The 18,888-nt window shown below is 28.7% G+C and overlaps 2 protein-coding genes across 2 annotated transcripts in view; one reads left to right on the top strand and one right to left on the bottom strand.

Annotated features, from left to right (window-relative positions):
- Positions 1–18,888, top strand: part of LOC142322973 (uncharacterized) — a 108,515-nt gene that overhangs the window by 68,039 nt on the left and 21,588 nt on the right. The gene's annotated exons all lie outside the window — the stretch shown is intronic.
- Positions 3,320–17,336, bottom strand: LOC142323238 (leupaxin-like). Its single transcript, XM_075362608.1, has 4 exons — positions 17,112–17,336; positions 8,616–8,789; positions 5,130–5,360; positions 3,320–3,412 (listed from the first exon to the last, which is right to left on the bottom strand). The coding sequence occupies exons 1-4, from the start codon at positions 17,334–17,336 to the stop codon at positions 3,320–3,322; spliced, it is 723 nt and encodes a 240-aa protein (XP_075218723.1).

The following is an 18,888-nucleotide window of genomic DNA, read 5'->3' as shown; positions in this document are numbered from 1 at the left end:
GCAGGATCAGACTTACATGAAAGATGAAAAGTACTAAGGATAAAAAGGGAAGAGTGATTGTGTTAATGGATGATCTGCTCTCAGTAGAGCCAGTTTACAAAACAAATTACCGATAAATGATTTCTTTGACCACTGTAAATATTTCATACATTGCAACAAATCTTGCATCTCTTCTAGAAATTAATGAACCATCAGAGTTCAGGTTCTGGTTTCCTAAAAGATTTGCAGCCCACCCACTCTACCTGATTTCTTAGATTCAGTCTTTTATGAGCAGGATCAAACCATCTGTTTTTGCAAAAAAAAAACAAAGCTGATTTCCAGACTTGCAGTTAACTAGACATCGTTCTCAGTCAACTTGTATTTATCACCTTTACTTTATTGTCCTAAAGTTGTTAATAGATGTTATGAATATATATTGGCAATATGAGAAAATCTTGGTGTGTAAAACTGGTGTTTTTAACATATTAAAAGTTCTTATGTAAGGAGTTATAGGAAAGGGTGGATAGATCATTTTCTCTCAGAATAATGAATAAGATTTGAGCTAAAATGGCATGATTTAAGACAGTGGAAGTCAGCCTGGTCCCTACCGCCCACTAGTGGGCATTCTAGCTTTCATGGTGGGCGACATGATGGGCGGTTTTGTCCAATACTGTAGCACTTTCCTTTTATTTAATTTAATTGACTTTTTAACAAAATTTCATAGCATTATTTAAAAACATTTTCATTAGGTTTTCATAAAATTCCCTGTGACGGTTAAAATTTCAGAAAATATACTATTTGTATTGCCCGCACATAAGTTTAGTTCACATTATTTAAATGAAACTAAATGGCACTATAGTGCAACCATAAACAAAAGAGCCTCGCCCCAGAATTGCTCATGCATCTGGTCAGTACGCAGTTAGATTTGAGAGTGAGCATGTGCCTACAGCTTTAAACAAAATATTGCGAGCCCATGTCTCTAAAAAAGAAACACGTTCGTGGCTGTTTGCCAGAGTATCTGAAGATGGGTTTCATAGAATTTGTTATAAATAAACAACATCCAATGTTAAACATTAAACATTATCGTAAATCAAGCCAAGTCAATTGCAAGAATATCTTTCTACAAAGCGTCCAAATGATAAGGACAGCCTATTGAATATTTTCAGGAAATATATACAAAATTTCAAAAACGTTGCATCATTTAAGAAACTACATGCAATGAACAAAGAGGAATTAATTGCCACTTATCAAATTTTACAATTAATTGTAAAAAGTGGTAAAAGCTATGATATTGGAGTAACTGTAATAATGCCCTCTATAAAAGAATTTATCTTAATAGTAATGCATCAGGATATGCCTGAAATTTTAAAAACGTTGTCCCTAAGTGATAGCACAGTAAAGCGCATAAAGCGACGAATGATAAATTGAAGAAATGACAGTTAATGTTGAAAAAACTTATTAGTATTCTCCAAAACTATTCAATTTCCATGCAGTTGGACAAGTCTACCATTGCAGATAATAATGCTTTATTGCATATGTACATTATTTTGATAAAGACAATACATTATGAGAAGAAATGCTATTCGCAATAAATCTCATTACAGATACAAGAGGATTATCTATATTGTAATACTGTGAAATAATACTTTACAAAAAATAATATGCCTTTGAATAATATTGTTGCATTAGCTGCTGATGGAGCTCAATCAATGTATGCTCATTATGTATTCATTGTGTGGTGCGCAGACAACATCTTGTAGGAACACATCTAAGTATCTCCATTCATTATTAACTATAATAATTCAAGCTGTAAAAAGATCAAATCCAATGCAAAAAATGATAGAATGTTTCTACAGCTTTGCCAGGACAATAATGAAGATTTTATTAGGTTACTTTTGCACACAGAAGTCCAGTGGCTGTCAAATCACGTCATTTTATAGCATTATATGATAGTGTCATACAATTTTTTGAAAGTAATAATGAGACCAATCTATGTCAGCAGTAAAGAATGATGCCTTTTATTTGGCAGATATTTTCAAGATTTAATGAGTCAATTTGCAGCTTCACGGAGCTAATAAAACTATTATAGGTTGCCAAAGTATTGTGTCATTATTTATTGACAAACTTTTGAATTATTTCATTGTAATCTATTGAAGAGAGAATTTTATCAGTTTCTTAAATTATCATCTATAAAAGCTGATGTAACCCCAGAGGATATTGACAGATTCAGTAGCCACTTCAACAAACTTAAATTGGACATGGAAAAACAATTTGATGATATTTTGAAATTGAAGGTGTTTGACTGAATAAAAAATCCTTTTACCACAAATATTGAAGAGGCTGATACAACTTGCCAAGAAGAACTGTTAGAAATTAGATATGATGAAGAAAGTAAACATAAATTTGATAGTGGTGAATATGAAAACCTATGGCAAGATAAAAAAATGCCTGTCTTATATCCAAATATGTGGAAAATGATATTCAGTTTATTGATACCTTTCCCTATCTCTTACCTTGTGGAATCAGACTTTAGTGCTGTTAATATGACCAAAGGAAGAAACCGCCTGAATATTTCTGAAAGAGGAGACCTTTGTTTTTCCTTATAAAAATTGAGCCAGATATCCAGTATTTAGTTTTACAGCATCAGCCTCGGGGATCTAATAATAATTTAATTAAATGTAATTTCAACAGACTTCATGCTTCTGTGTATGCAAAGTATAAATAAAAAATAGAGTTAACTAAAGTAATTCATTTTTATAATTTTTTATTCTGCCAAACTTAGTGAAAGTCCAACATAAAGTATTTGGTAAGTAATAACTATTATAATCTTTATAAATTTTATAAAGTACAGTTACTTGCCTACTTTATAAAATCACCATTACTGTGGAATCGGTGGGCGATTAGAAAATTTTACTACAAAAGTGAGCAATAGGTATAAAAAGGTTGACTTACACTAGTCTAAGAAATCCTCTTAAAAATCATTGTTAAAGAGATTGTGCAGAAGGAGTCCACAATTTCCTATGCCACAATAATGGCTTTTCTCCAGTCCAATATAACCCCCTTAATATTAACCTCGCATTTCTGATTTCTAACTCAAAGTTGATTTCTTTATAGTTTTCTTTGTTTTCTCCATTCTTATAAACCATTGTCACATGCTTATAGGCTGATTATAAATCTTGTGAGCCTTGTATAACTTAACTGTTTTTTACAGTTTATAAAACTAGTGGGATTCATCATTAATTTTTGCTTATGCCCTATAATAAGTTAACTTTGTAAATTTAATCATATTTTATTACAAATAATGATAAAGGATTAATTTTTTGAAAACAAAGTACACATTTTAAAGCTCTGATGCAAGATTTGAACAATTTGAACATATCGGACGACTGCTGACAACTTCAAATGTTGATTCCAGTATTGGTTTCTGACAGTTCTGTAACACAAGTACATTAAAATTCATGAACAGCAGTAGTATTTCAAACATTCTACAGAATGAGTAAAAAAAAGTATTAAAACTATTGCAGAGCCAAACAAACAATTATACTTTGGTGCCCATATATCTAAATATATGAAGAAAAAAATACATGTTTGTATAACTCTACCTTGTGGCTGTTGATAAAAATAGTTTGTTATTCCATTATATTATTTATTTTTTAATAAATTTGTGAGTACAATAGCACACTGTGATTGATATTGACAAACATTTGCTTTTCAACTTGGCTAATGAACACTTCTTTAGTATTTGCATGAACAGCCAACTACATGAGCCAACTTGTACTGAGTTGACTCAAATTTAGGTGTGAGCTCGAAATCTACAACGAATTTAATCAGGAAATAAAACATATAACTAATATATGTGGTAAAAACTGATTAAGATTTTTGCAGCTGTATAAATAATTTTTTTCAAGTGCAATATATTTTTATTACTCCTAATCCCTGAAGTAGTGCATTTATCTTCATTAGATTTTCTGCTTCCTGAATAGTATTGTTTCATGCAGATATAAATATATATTATCTAAGCAAAGTAATAATGAAGGTATTAAGAAAAGAGAAAGAAGAGAAAATTATAATTTTTTATGTACTAAAACAAATTTTAGTTGTGAGAAAATTGATTTCACAAAACAAAATACTTTAAATTTTCATTCCCTCAGTGCAGTATAAATTCTATTTTTTTTCCTAAATCCAAATAGCACTGGTTACTATTACACTTTTCAAAATACTGATTAATGGTTTAGATAATCCCCACCATTAGAAATCATTCTGTTTTCTATTTCCTTGTACTTTATGATGGATGTACCTTTATATGTTGACATAATTAACAATGGCAGCTGATTTTTGTAGGCTATGTATACCCAACCAGAAAAATATCTATAGTATCAGCAACAATTTTTTAGACAAAAATTAAGTTTTTGTATTCAAAGTATGACAATGTTTTATGTTATTAATATTAATTTGATTATGTTATTTGATTTCATTTACACCTAAAGCATGAAATTGATAGTAATGTTATTTTATACATATCTTATGCTTATTTTAATAAGATTGAAAAAAAATCTATTGTATTTAAAGCTGCTAAATAATAAGTTATTGCTTACTCAAATTATAATTTCTAAAGCTATCAATGTTCTGAAACATGTATAAACTTTATAACACTACAAATACTGTGGCTGTCTATGTAACATCATTACTATCAATGAAAGCCACACTGATTGGTGCCTGTTGTACCATAGATGTACAATATTAAATTTTGTTTTTGTATTACCAAAAACATGCAAAAAAACATTAGAAATGAAATAACTTGTATTTTTTAAATTTTAGATAGTTTCTGAGGTATATGTAAAGGGAAAACAAAAAAAAGATTGAAGCTAAAACTGACCTAGCTTTTATACAAAGAGAAAAGATTTCTATATTACATCATTGGATGTACAAATTAGCCCCTAAAATTTGTGTAATTAATTATGCAGCAATAGGATGACATATAATGATCACTTTCTCTCTGGAAAATAGCATGTGATAAAATAGCTAAACTGTTAATAATAATTAGATGTTTTAAGAGATATGGCATTTCAGTGATTTGGATGAGTGATTTCTCTTCCCTGTAAGATACTTGCATAATACTTGAACAGCCCCTTAGAGATGATTATACTTACGCTACACTTAAAACATTCTTGGTGCCATTTTTTCCCAAGTGCTACTATAGCTGTATCCGTTATAGCAGCGTTGCATTCATTACATTTTGGACAGAAATTTTCCTCAAAACATTGATGGCAAAACGGATTATTCTCCCTTTCAAAAAATCCTTTATTAGCCAGTTTTGTACCACACATTATGCATACAAAATGATCTTTGTGCCAAGTTTGATTTAATGCAATTACTACCACCTAAGAACAAAACAAAAAATTGTTTCCTATTATTGTATGATATTAAGGGCAGTATTTTATTTAATTATTTAGATTATGACTATTAAATAATTTTCTCCTTTTTATTCCAATTGTGTAAAAATGACAAAATGTTTACCATCTTATAAGAAATGTAATTTAAACTGTCTTAGAATTGCATATATATATATATATATATATATATATATATATATATATATATATATACACTTGTATATATATATATATGTATGAAGTGTATAATATATTGTCATGCTCTTCTAGTTTTCAACGGGATAAACTTCTTTTTTTTTTCATTTATTTGCAGTCTTTAATTTTTTGTGTTCAGGTTTTATAAAATATTTTTTAATTCCACTTACCAATTTCCAATTTATCAGACATACTGTGAATTAACATTTTCTGATAAATTGGGATATTCAGAAAATTAATATTTTTGTTATAGTAATAAGGTAAAATCTTCTTTTGTGTGGGTACAGTTATGTGAAATGTGTTTCACTAACTTTTATGGTAATTTTATTTGCATAAAGTTAATTATTTATTACAAAAATGCAAGAGAACATAGTAATTTAAGTTTTTTTTCATTCCAAATTAATTTACATATTAATTAGTAATAAATTAATTTCCTAATTACAATATAAGAAAAAACATAACTGATGATGTGAAATTTCTAAACAGGTGTGCTGCATATGATCAATAGGATAAACTGTGAATTTTCAATACAGGACTTTTTGTTAATTAAAATAAATCAAATCAAAATGAAGATAAAATCAGTTTCTTTTTCAATGCATAGATGCTAAAAGAACATTTCAGTTTGATTCTTGTTTTTGTTTTTTATTTTATTTTCCAATTTTAATCATAACCAAATATGTCGATTTTGTAAAAGAAGATAACATTAGTGAAAGAATTTTTAAATAAAATAATACACATTCACTTAGATGACGTGAAATATTTTATCTTTAATTATCTGTTATTTTTACATTTAATATTATATTGTAATAGCATTGTCCTTTATTGTCTGAAGACATTTTGATATTTAAAATATTTTAACACTTAAGTTAAAGAAGTTGGTTGGAGAATTGAAATAAAAAAAATTTGCTTTACTAAACAGCATCTTAGTTTATACTGTAAAATTTTTCTGTTTATAATTTAGATAAAGAAGAAAAAAATTAATAAAACCAATATATTTTTACCCACCTATATAATATTTAAGGACATCGCTTTTGAACTAGATAATTCTCTGTTTTAAAACAGTAATTTTCAGTTATACTGTTGAGTAATGTCTCAATATACTTACTGTGCATTCAGGTAGACATATTTTAAAATAAATTGCACCATAATAATTCTCTAAGTGGTATACAGTTAATTATCTCTCTGGTCATAGGTCTGAGTTGTAATCTCTATTTGACTTGATAAGATTGTTTCAGTGCTTTACCTCAATGTTGGAGATATTTCTGGAAGTCTGCAGTATTGATGTAATTCAAGGCCATTAGTGTTTTCTTTTCACAGCATTGACCCCAGCAGAAAGTTTTCCTTTTTATTTAGTATATCATACCAGGATGCAGAAAAATATTTCATGTCATAAGGTCAGATGAACAGGGGAACCATCATGATATTTTTTCCTAAAAACTGTTACACACTGAAGGATATATGTGAGCAGAAGCATTATCATCATAATGGTTCAGATTGCCACTCCACAAATTTAATTACTGTCTGCATTATCACATAACCTTTTCAACATTTCAAAACTAAATTGATCCTCAGTTTATCAAGAAGAAATAATTATTTTGTGCACAATTATGTTAACATAAAACAAATCAACTTTGTGTAACATTGGATCAAACTTGTCTAACCATCTTGGATTATGGTCAATTCAGCATTTTCCGATAGCATTCATTTTTACTTGTTCCCTAAAATTGTGCAAAACATTCAAATGTTTTTTTCTGCCAACAAGGAAGAAACATAAAAATAATTTGTATTCCCATTAACATTCACAGACAAACTCTTCCAAGACAACATAATCGTCTCTGAAATCTCATCACTATCCTAACAACACTCTTTATTGATTGTGTTGTTAATGTATTATGGATTTCCAACGTTTCAACTGGTTGAAGGTCTGCCAGATCATAGTTTATATTGAAGTGAAATTTCAGTTTGTTTGAAATCTGAAATTCAATTATGTACTTTAATCTTACTTAATGCTTATTGAAATTTCAATTCTGCATTAACTTGAAAGACAACATTCAAAAGGAACATAAATTAGAGAAAGCAGTTTTCCCTGGTGGTGGTGTTTGGCAAATTTTACGTTGATTGATTTTTTGGTAGATACCTGTACAATAAATTGTTCTATATGGCCATTTTCTATTCCTGATGTTCCTAAAAATCAAAATGACTACGGCTGTGCTCCACTTAATGCTTCATAGCTTGCCGTGTATTTCAACTAACACTTAAATATGTATTTGTTTCAATCATATTGTCCGGTATATTTCATCACTTAGCAACTGACAATTACCATTAATATACTATGACTTAAACCGACAAATGCCATTAATATACTTAAAACTTATTTAAGGTTTCTAATTAATATAATAACATCACATCACTTTGGAATATGAAACTGACATTTACCAAACAAAATATTATAATGTCACTTGACATGTATAGTGGGCATTCGTTAATAGGACACAATCTACAACATATTGTAAAACCAGATTTTTAATCTAGTTGGTTTCTTCATATCAGTGTGAAGATATAATTTTGTTGATTCTACAACATTCGTTCATGAAATACAAATGATTTCAGCAACCTTGTAAAAACAATCACAAATACAGAATCTCCACATCATAGCAAAATAACCACGTCTTATCATATGAACAATATGATTTTTACAAAAACAACATAATGCTGAAATTCTAAATTTGTAGGAATAGTTGCAAATCTAATAAACTTTTGATCATCCTTAATACAACCTTTTTCCAAATTTAAAAAATCTTTAGCTGTAACTTCTATAGGAATTACAGTGCAGCAACAGTAGCATTTGTTATTCAGAAAGAATGCTATACATAATTGAAATATGATTCTCAGTTTATTAATTTTTTGTGTTTTTTTCTTAACTTCTTTTTCAATATTCCAATAAATAATGAATAAAGTCTGCATACTTAATTATATTATCATTAGTATATAAATTGATTAATGTAAGTTTAAAAGAAATTAAGTTATCTTATCTTAATTAATATTTACATCTCTTATGGGTGCTTTGCATCCTTGACATTTCTTCAGGAATAAATCGGCATAGTCATCTTCACAATATGGTTTTCCTTGTTCTACATTGAACTTATTACTCGTTATAGGTTTTTTACATTCTGAACACAGAAAGTGTTCTTGATGCCACGTTTCACCCAATGCCTTCACTATCTAAATTTAAATTAAATTCAGTATTAATTTTATTTAATTTCACTGATATTATTATTATTAAAATTTAATTTAATATATTATTTATATTATATTAATATTATTAATATTAAAATTTATTAAAATTTATTGGCTGTAAGAATAAATGATCAGAAACATCTTAAGTTTCTGATCTGTAGTAGCATGTCTTAGAGGATTGATTGTTGACGTTCATGTAAACAAACAAAACATGCCTTTTTTCTTTTTACTAACTTGAAATGAATTTACTGTCAATGTATCTGTTGTATTAAATCAGTAGAAGGTGAAATTTCCTATTTTTTCCAAAATTGCATCAAACTGATCCGTGTCTGTTATACATTTTTTTTTTCTTTCATTTTACTGACTTGATGCACTTTTTCCAATTCCTTAGCCTCAACATTCCTTTTACACCTTACACCCTCGAGTATCTGCTTCAAATATTCATATATTTTGTCTTTCTTTGTTTGTTTTTTTCCTAGAAATTTCTTTCTAGTATCAAATTGGGTATCTTAATATATGACCCATCAATCTTATCCTTATTTTACAAGATTATCCCCAGTTAATCTTAAAAGTTTTTCATCTCATATTTTATCCACTCACTCAGTTTTTAATGTTCTGTAATGCATATCTGTAACTTGTTTTTCTGATTTTCTTACTTTCATACAAATTTTTTTATAAAGATGTTCTTTTTTTCTCTTCCTTAATCTATGTTTGATATTTTCTATTTATTATATTTATTTATTTATGTTTCTATTTATTTTCTGCATACAAACTCTTCCTACTTTTGTAAGTCTGGTTTACTTCGCTAATCCTTTAAAATGTTTTACCTAAATTAAAATTGTGATTTTTTTTTGTTTTAAGCTGTATCTTAATACTTAATTCTTTTCCTATTTTATATTATATTTAATTTCCTTGGTTTTATTCTTGTTTACTTTCTAATTGAATTTCTACCCAGCTATGAATCCATATCATTCACCACGTATTTGACCAACTAAAAATACAAATATAATAGCTGAATTTTAGCATTATTTTTTATGCCTAAACTATTGCTCCAGTCATTTATTGTTTCTTCCATATAAAAATTTGAGTAAACAGACTAATCCTCGTCTCATTGCTTTGCGTATTGCATATTGCATATCTGCATTTTCTATTGTTACAGCTATCGAATGTTATACAAATTATAATGGTCTCCTCTCTCTCTCTCTATATATATATATATATATATTAATCATATTTTTTTATAAAAATTTATTCTACGCCATTTAATGTCAAATAAATATTACAAGTAACAGTATTAAAGTATGTAGCACATACAAAGTTGCCTTAAGATGGGTAACTTTGTCATACATTTGAATTGAAAACAAGTAAAACTTTGTTTTTTAGAGTGAATAAAGTAAATACTTAATACTAAGCCTGCAAAAAATAGCTAATTATTAAAAATTATTTTCCTACTTTTAAATTATCAGCATTCATTTCTGTTGCATTTATTAATGTATCATTAATATTTTATCTAATTGTACCAAAAGTGACCAAATGATATCTAATTTTAATGTAGAGTATTTTATTATCAAAGTATTGTAGTTGTTCATATAGGTAAATATCAGTTTTTATCATGTGAATACTAATTTATTTTATTACAAAAATATCTGTTAGTATAAATTTATTAATTTTTATTTAAATAGTTTAATTATTGACTAAGTTGAAGCTTGTGGATTTTTTATTGTGTGAAAATGCAGAAATTAAGTACAGTTTGAACCTGAGACCATAGACTCAGACCATGGTTATATGAATATTACTAATTAGAGATCGATAAAATAATGTACTTGTATACAATGGTTGCAGCTGAAATGATTGTACAAACATATGTTTGATAAAGCATTTATAAAACAAGAGTTTGATATTTAGGACAAGCTGATTATCAGCTTTCTTTCAACAGAATATTTTATCTAACAATTATGTTTCATTGTTGTAGTCACACTTTATCGACGCTAAAAAAATCTACTTCATTCATAATTTCAAACTTATTTTGTGAATTTGCAACCTGTTAAAATATTAAAAATGTTGAGATTTTATAAGCCTTAATATTTAAGGTTTATGCAAACTATTAGTAATATTAATATTTAAACTAATAGTAAGGCACTGCTCCTCTGAACTCAAGATCATAAAACTATAATCATGTTATTGTTTCAAAATCGTTTTATCTTACAGTTTTAGTTACAGTGTACAGTTATTTTAAAACAGAGGTTTTGCTGCAACTAATCATGTAACTAAAACAACACAGTGATTTTGTTGCCTCAGGTGGTTTCATCCTGCTATTGCTTTGCCACTTAGCAGTTGTTTTAAAATGAGGGTTTTCTTCAACCATTTTTTCTGTGGCATTTATCATTCCATAACCATTTTAATGAGACCATTGAGTTTATTTCAATCACATCTTTGATTGAAAACTAATTCAAATATAATTGATAATTAAATTACAAAATATTGCTTTCTATAAAAACTATTTGATTTCATCTTTTCCATTTTGAATAATATGTTATTATTTTTAATTTTAATGATAAATAATGTTTTAATTCATCTAGACACTACCTGAAGCATCAAGATAACCATAATTTTTTTAAAGCTACTTTTATAATTACCATACTTATGTATTGTTCATAAAATGTCTATTATTTAATTTTTTTTCATTTTACAGTACATATACAGTGATTGAAATCATGTATGCATGTAAAGAATTTAAAAGCTTGGTTACAACCAACAAACACCTCAGCCCCAAATATGGTATATTGTACTGTTAAACAGAAAACAAATTTTCACACCCTTAATACATCGATCGGGTCCAATGGCTGTCCATCCGACAGCACTAGGGAAGGAAATATCAAAGATTGAAGATAAAAGATAGTAATGATGTGATTTATCCACTGAGGGACTACCACAAAATTAGCAGTGTTACCAAAAAAGTGCTTAAACGCCTTTCTGTTTATAAGCATTCCATCCACGAGCACGATTGAGATCTCTTGATATCTTTATTGAGTATGGGAGCAGCTAATTACCAATCAGAAATTTTCCATTGATCAGCTCAGATGTGTGTTACAACAAAGTAATATATTAAGTTTCTCCATCAACCCTCTCACTCACTCTCTCTTCATTTCCTTCTAAATGTTGCCTTTTCCCATAATTTTTAATTCTTCTACCTTTCCTTCAACCATCTTCATGGTTGAAGATGGCATTCCTGAATGCCTTCATTCTATGTTGGATGTCTCTCCCCTAATCCATTCTATTGATTTGACAATTGCAGCAACTCACACACTTATTCCAATAGAGTCTCATTTTATTCAATCGTAATATCACCTTGATATCCCTCTTGTTTTCTCATTTTGCATCATAGGAATCTTATTTCCCCAGCATGAGTTCTGCTCCATTTCTTTTCCATAATAGTCTGTATCTCTACTGCAAATGTTACTTTAGAATGTAATAAGACTTTTCCATTTATATTTTTGCCTTCATAGGTACAAATTTGTCCCACTGTAAATGCTTTGTTTTGGTTGAAATTTCCTTCCTTTAGTACTTATTAATTAACCCTTTATTCTTCTGTCTGATATTAAAGTTATTGTCATGTACATGAAACATTAAAATAATTTCTTTTCATTCTCTTCTTTCTCACCACATTTTGTTGCTGATAATTAGCCATACTTCTTTAATTATTGATCCATTTCCCTAATCATTCTTACAAGTCGTATGACATACTAAAAGCAGAAAATATAACAGTAAAACAAAGACAAAGAAAGAATTAGTTGCCAGAACTGTAAAAGTTCAGATCGGAAGTATTGAATATAGATATTTAAATAATAACATTGGTCAACATAAAATTTGGAAATGAAAAGGGAGTAGCTGTTCTATATTGTATTTTATATGCTGAATCTGAATATGTATTCTGAAACAACCCATAACGTAACATTCTTAAATTACAACCCCTTAAATTTATTTGTTCCATCATTGGTGGAACAAACAATACAAATAAGTTAGTACATCTGTATGTTTCTTTTCTTTTTCCTGTTTAGCCTCTGGGAATTACCATTCAGGTATTACTTCAGAGGATGAATGAGGATGATATGTATGAGTGTAAATGAAGTGTAGTCTTGTACAGTCTCAGTTTGACCATTCCTGAGATGTGTGGTTCATTGAAACCCAACCACCAAAGAACACCGGTATCCACTATCTAGTATTCAAATCCGTATAAAAGTAATTGCCTTTCCTAGGACTTGAACTCTGGAACTCTCTACTTCCAAATCAGCTGATTTGGAACCATTAGACAAACACGGTGGGTAACGTGTATGTTTGCTTATTCACATCTGATTTATATTGTGATGCATGCTGTAGACCTATATTTGATACATAACAGTCAAATGATGTCATTTCATGTCAGTGAGTTAAGTAATGAGTAATTCAACATGATGAAATTTTCTTCAGTATGAGTTCAGCTCTTTATATGACTTCTTGTGATCTTTAATTGTGGTTGTGGTTTTATGATACACATATTATAAAGATTGTTTCATAAGTGATGCCATAAATTTTGTGAAAGATTTTTATGACAAAACAACTTTTGGTATTTTATTGAACATCAAGATTTGTTAAGGTGTGTGTGTGTATTGCACTGTTTTAGTATCTTAAGTAATTAAGTATTTATATTATTATTTTTATAATTAAGTATTTCTGTAATATTTTAGTTTACTTTCATTCATTAAAACATAGTGAATTTTACAATGAATAATAATCACCATAGTTTGCGGAGAATTCACCATAAAAGTCAACAAAAATCAATATCGAATCTGCTCAAGACTGCTTACAAACACTATTTTAACTTTCCCTTGGGAGACCAAGATAAATCCTGGGCTCCACATGTAGCATGCATCAAGTGCTACTATGTTAAACTAACCTGAGTGGTTAAAAGGAAAAAAGGAGCATTTGCCTTTTGGTGTACCTATGATTTGGGAAGAGCCTACTAACTATTATGATGACTGCTATTTTTGCTTAACAAGTGTTACTGGCTTCAATTCAAGCAATAAAAGTAGTATTGCATACCCAAATGTTCGTAAAGTTTGAGACAAGTACTTCAAGTTGTCAATTTACCAATTCCGATCACTCCAACTTCTTGGAAAGAAATTTCTGATTCCCCAGAAGGCTCAACTGATGAATCAACTTCAACAGATATTAATTGCATTCCACAAGAATCAAATACTGAACCTCACCGCATCACACAAGCAAAACTGAGCAACCTAATTCATGACTTGTATTTGTCAAAACAACATGCAGAACTCCAAGGTTCATATCTTATAGAATGGAATTTATTAAACAAGGATACTAAAATTTCAGTATATAGAAATCAAAACAAAAATTTACTGATACTTTAGAAGAGGTGGTTTAATTTGTTCCTACCTTGATGTTAGGGGCCTAATTTCTGAACTGGACATTGAATATGTTATTCATGATTGGTGTTTATTTATTAGACTCATCAAAAAGAAGCTTCAAGTCAGTATTTTTGTATAACTTGAATAAGCTCGCTTTGACACAGGTAGCACACGCTGCAGGAATGAAGGAAACATATGTATGTCAAAAATCTTAAAAGCCATTAAGTATGATGAACACTCATGGTAAATCATTGCTGACCTGAAAGTGATAGTTTGTGGGATAGTCAGCTACAGATAAACACTACACAGTTAAAGACTGGCCAAAAGGAAATGAGTTTACCCCAGGAAAGGAAAATGTTGTCAATATTCCCCTTGTCGAAACAGATCACACATAAATATAGGCCTGATGAAGAATTGATTTAAAGCATTAGATAAAGATGGAGACGGCTTTAAATATTTAGCTGAGATTTTTTCACAATTAAGTGAAGCCAAATTAAAAAAGGGAATATTCATCAGGCCACAAATAAGAAAATTCATGAAAATATATTTGATAGCAAATTTAATCCTAAAGAACTAGCAGCATTGAAGTCATTCAAAGATATTGTTACTGGTTTTCTTGGAAACAAAAAAGCTGAAAACCATGATCAGCTTATAAAAAAACTCTTGGTGAACTACAAAAATTTAGGCTGCAGAATATCATTGAAAATTAATTTTTTACATTCTCATTTGGGCGTTTTCCCTTTAAACTTGGGTGACATCAGCAATGATCAAAGAGAAAGGTTCCACCAAGGTGTACTGCAGATGGAAGAATGTTATCAAGGCAGATGGGATGAATCTGTGATGAGTGACTACTGCTGGATGATAAAAAGAGAAAATTTCACTGAACACAAAAGGAAAAAGGAATTAAGATAAACATAAACGTCTGCAAAATAAAGGTAGGAATTTTAATTGCAATTATTATTAATAGTTTTGTATTCTGTTATTTAAGTAGTTTTTCAATATTTTAAAGGGTCATAACTAAAAATCTGATTGTGATGAAAAACTAATTTCATTTTAAGATTCAGCATAAAAAATACATTCTTATTCACCTACTTTTATCTCTGCTCCAAATTATTATTTTTTTTTTTTTTTTTTTTTTTTTGTTAACCTGTGTAATTAATAGATAAATCAACTATTGGTTTAAAAAACCATTGGTGCAAGGGTAAAAATCTTTATAAGATGATATATTTACTTAAACAATGCTATAGTTACTTAAGTACAAAAAAATATTAAGATCTTTGTTAGAAAATTCACTGTGCATGTGTGTGCATATTATAACTGCTTTGCTTTTTCTTATGTCTCTGGGAGAGATTAAATAACAAATTATGAAATTTTATGTGGTTGTTTGTGTATTAGTAAAACTGATTCTATTATTATTTTTTACACTAGTCTAAGAGTTGCTATGAATGAATAAATTTAGCTTTAATCACAAAGGAAAGATAATTTTAAAAATTAATTTTTTTGTTCAAATAGCCTAAAGTACAGTAATTTGAGATGTTATTAGCTATATTTTTATCTTTTAATTAGAGTGTGGGTTAAATTTATGTAAATTTTAACTAGTAAACATTGTAACATATTAATTAATCTAAAACATTTTTTCTATATATTTTTTTCTTAATGCTTTTTTTCCATTTTTTACATCAGTACCCCTTCTTGATGACATCATATTAGAAGTATTAGAAGGAATGTAGTGTACCAGGAATGTGGTACCTTTTGGAAAAGGTCATACTTAACTGGAACCTTTAGATAAATGATGAAGATGGTGCACTCTTTCATGGAGGTTGACTTATTTGTAAGAATGTTTGATTCCATAATTAAGAAGGTTACAAGACAACCTGACATGAAATATAGGTCACTCATAAAACCAGCAATCATTCTCATGAATAACAAACATCTCATGCAAAGTTTATTTAGGAAAAGCAAACAGTGTAATGGTTTCTTAATACTTTCTTCATCAAACTATATTGCTTATCAGCATGACAAACCTAGTTAATTGCAGGTCACTTTTACTTCTACATACGACACCTTTACTATGTAAACCCTTCTGATGAGAGTCCAACTGTATAGTGAATGTCATTACTCTCTGAAAAAGAAACTAGGACTACTTGTACCTCAAATGCTTTACACATATTGTAGTCATTATAAAAACTGTGAGATTATATAATGCCACAAATTGATTTATCTCTTCTGTACTAAGAAATAATGCATTATATGTCATTATTCATCATTTTATTACATTTGTAGGCATATCTTAATACTAACAGAAGAATGTACAATGTACAGGAGACTTGAATAGCCAGATATAAATACCCTCCTGACATAAATCTGTTCTGTATTATTTTTATGCATTAATATAAGTTCAAAGATTGTGCATGGGGAATATGTTGTGGAAATTTCATATTGTATTAATAATGCCAGATCTTACAGGTGAAATACTACTACTCTACCATATAGGTCTGCAGTGGTTCCACTGCTGACCTTTGTGAGCAGGTTGACCCAGGTTGGAATCCGCATGACTAATGTTTGTTAATCAGAACCTAATTGAAATGTATGCATTTTTTGTTTGGCTAATTTTTTTTTCTCAGTTTTTAATATGCATATGAAATATGCATATACCTATGAAAAAGAGATTATCACTAACTTTTATCTAAAAACATATCTTTAAGGCTTTATACGGCATTAGATTAAACAAGTGGCCAATGACCTTACATAGAATATAACACATACTTATTTTTTTTACCAATACAGTTAAGGGAGAGTACAGTGTTTTGATAATAAAAAGTTATGATATATTTAATTGTTTCTGCTAAATCACATTAATTTTTATTATGATAAACCTCTACATATAACCTAACCATATTACCAGCCCTTTAATAGGTTGTTCACAAGCACGGCAAACGAATTCATTCGAACTATTGCTTTTACTACTTCTTGATTTTAAATTTTCATTACTGTCTGATGACAGTTTGGCTTGTAATTCTTTTGGACGATTATTTTCTCCGTGATGCTTTGGTGGGGAAGCTGTTGAACTAGTACGTTTTTTGATTGATGTTTGATTAGATGAGTTAGCATCTTTTACTTGTTGCATCTTCTTTTTCAGTTTTAACAATATATCATTATATTTTCCACTTAAATTTTTTAATTTATTTTATGTATTCAAAATAATGTCATCTGTGCAAAAAGACACAATATAAATTATAAATTAAAACTTAGTTTTGAATAATAATTATTTGTTACAAGTATATAATAATTTAAATGTACTCTTGTTATTAATTGTAAGTATTGATATTAGAACTAGAGTAAATCAATATTGATGTTAAAGTAAAATTAAAAAAAAACTTATTTTTATTTGCAATAGTTCTTTAGCAAACTTTTGAATCCATTCCTGGAAGAAACTTTTTTGTCTGTTGTTTAGCCTTTTTGGCATCGCTTATATGACCTCTAATCATAACAAAAATGCTCTTCTTTAACTGGACCAAAAAATAAAAATTGCCTTGGAACAAAGTCCTGAAGCAAAATCAGAAAGTTTTCTGAATTGAGAGTTTAAGATGCCTTTTGTACTTTTTCATTTTCTTCAGTGATAGCAATAGCTTTACATTAGTTTTCACTATTTCTCCTTTTTAGATGTAAAGTCAATAAAAAAGGAGTTTTCATATCCCAGAATATCATCATCAACTTGCTGATAGATATGTGAGTAGTGAATTTTTTTTGCAACAGTAGATAAAGGAAGTTTCCAGACTAAATTTTGTCACTTTCTCTCAGGTTCAAAACAATGTAGCTGTGTCTCGTCAATGGTTAATACCTGTTTCAGAAATAAATCTCCTCATTTTCATAACTTTTCAAAAGTTATTATTAAATGAATTTTTGCAGAAGTCAAAGAACCCAGCAGCACAGATTTTTCAAATATTTAAGGAACAAACAACTGAAATTGCTGAGACACGGCTTACATTCAACTCATTTGCATTGTTGTCAAATTTAATTCTTCAATAATTACAAACTGTTTGATAACTTCTTGTATTATTGACCTGTTATTTTTTTAACCAACTACTAATGAAAACTGTCCCCAAACATACTAAATTAAAAGCAAGATGAATGCAAACTTAACCATTTACATAAAATGTCCTTTGAATCCATCAGATTCATCATCAATCAGTCATTACAATTATACCTTAGGTAATGCATTATCGTCATTACATCATGATAATTATCAGTTTTAACATCTGAGAAAAGTAACTAATTGCTGAAGATAGTATTTTAATGATTGATAAAGAATTGGTGGTACAAAAAGCTCTTATGTAGACTGGTAAGTTTTACATTTAGATTGTTGTTAATTGGGTGTGTTTATGAATTGTTAAGTTGTAGTCAATGATTGCAACATCTTTTATAAAATTATTATTTTTTTTTTTTTTTATATGATCACTCAATAACTCTGTATTTAGAGAATAAACTTAAATCTGATCCTAAACCTATGATTACCCACAACTATTTTTCTTAATATTATTTGAATATATAACAAATTAACAAATATAGATGTTTTTTTTCATCTTTGCTCATAAATTTGGTGTATATATTTCTGTAAAATTTTTGTTTAAGCCACTTTCACTGCTAAAACTTTAATTCTTTGATCATCTCTTGTATGT

This window comes from Lycorma delicatula, chromosome 4 (assembly GCF_047948215.1).
Source record: "Lycorma delicatula isolate Av1 chromosome 4, ASM4794821v1, whole genome shotgun sequence".
Taxonomy (NCBI): Eukaryota; Metazoa; Arthropoda; class Insecta; order Hemiptera; family Fulgoridae; genus Lycorma; species Lycorma delicatula.
The sequence above is the reverse complement of the archived record's forward strand: the minus strand, read 5'-3'. Positions and strand labels throughout refer to the sequence as shown.

Excerpts from the sequence above, each read along its gene's own strand:
- LOC142323238 (XM_075362608.1), bottom strand. The coding sequence starts at position 17,336 with ATGCAACAAGTAAAAGATGCTAACTCATCTAATCAAACATCAATCAAA. Across the intron at positions 8,790-17,111 it reads AACAACCTATTAAAGGGCTG|ATAGTGAAGGCATTGGGTGA; the intron begins GTAATATGGTTA and ends ATTTAAATTTAG. Across the intron at positions 5,361-8,615 it reads GCAAAGCACCCATAAGAGAT|GTGGTAGTAATTGCATTAAA; the intron begins GTAAATATTAAT and ends TTTTGTTCTTAG.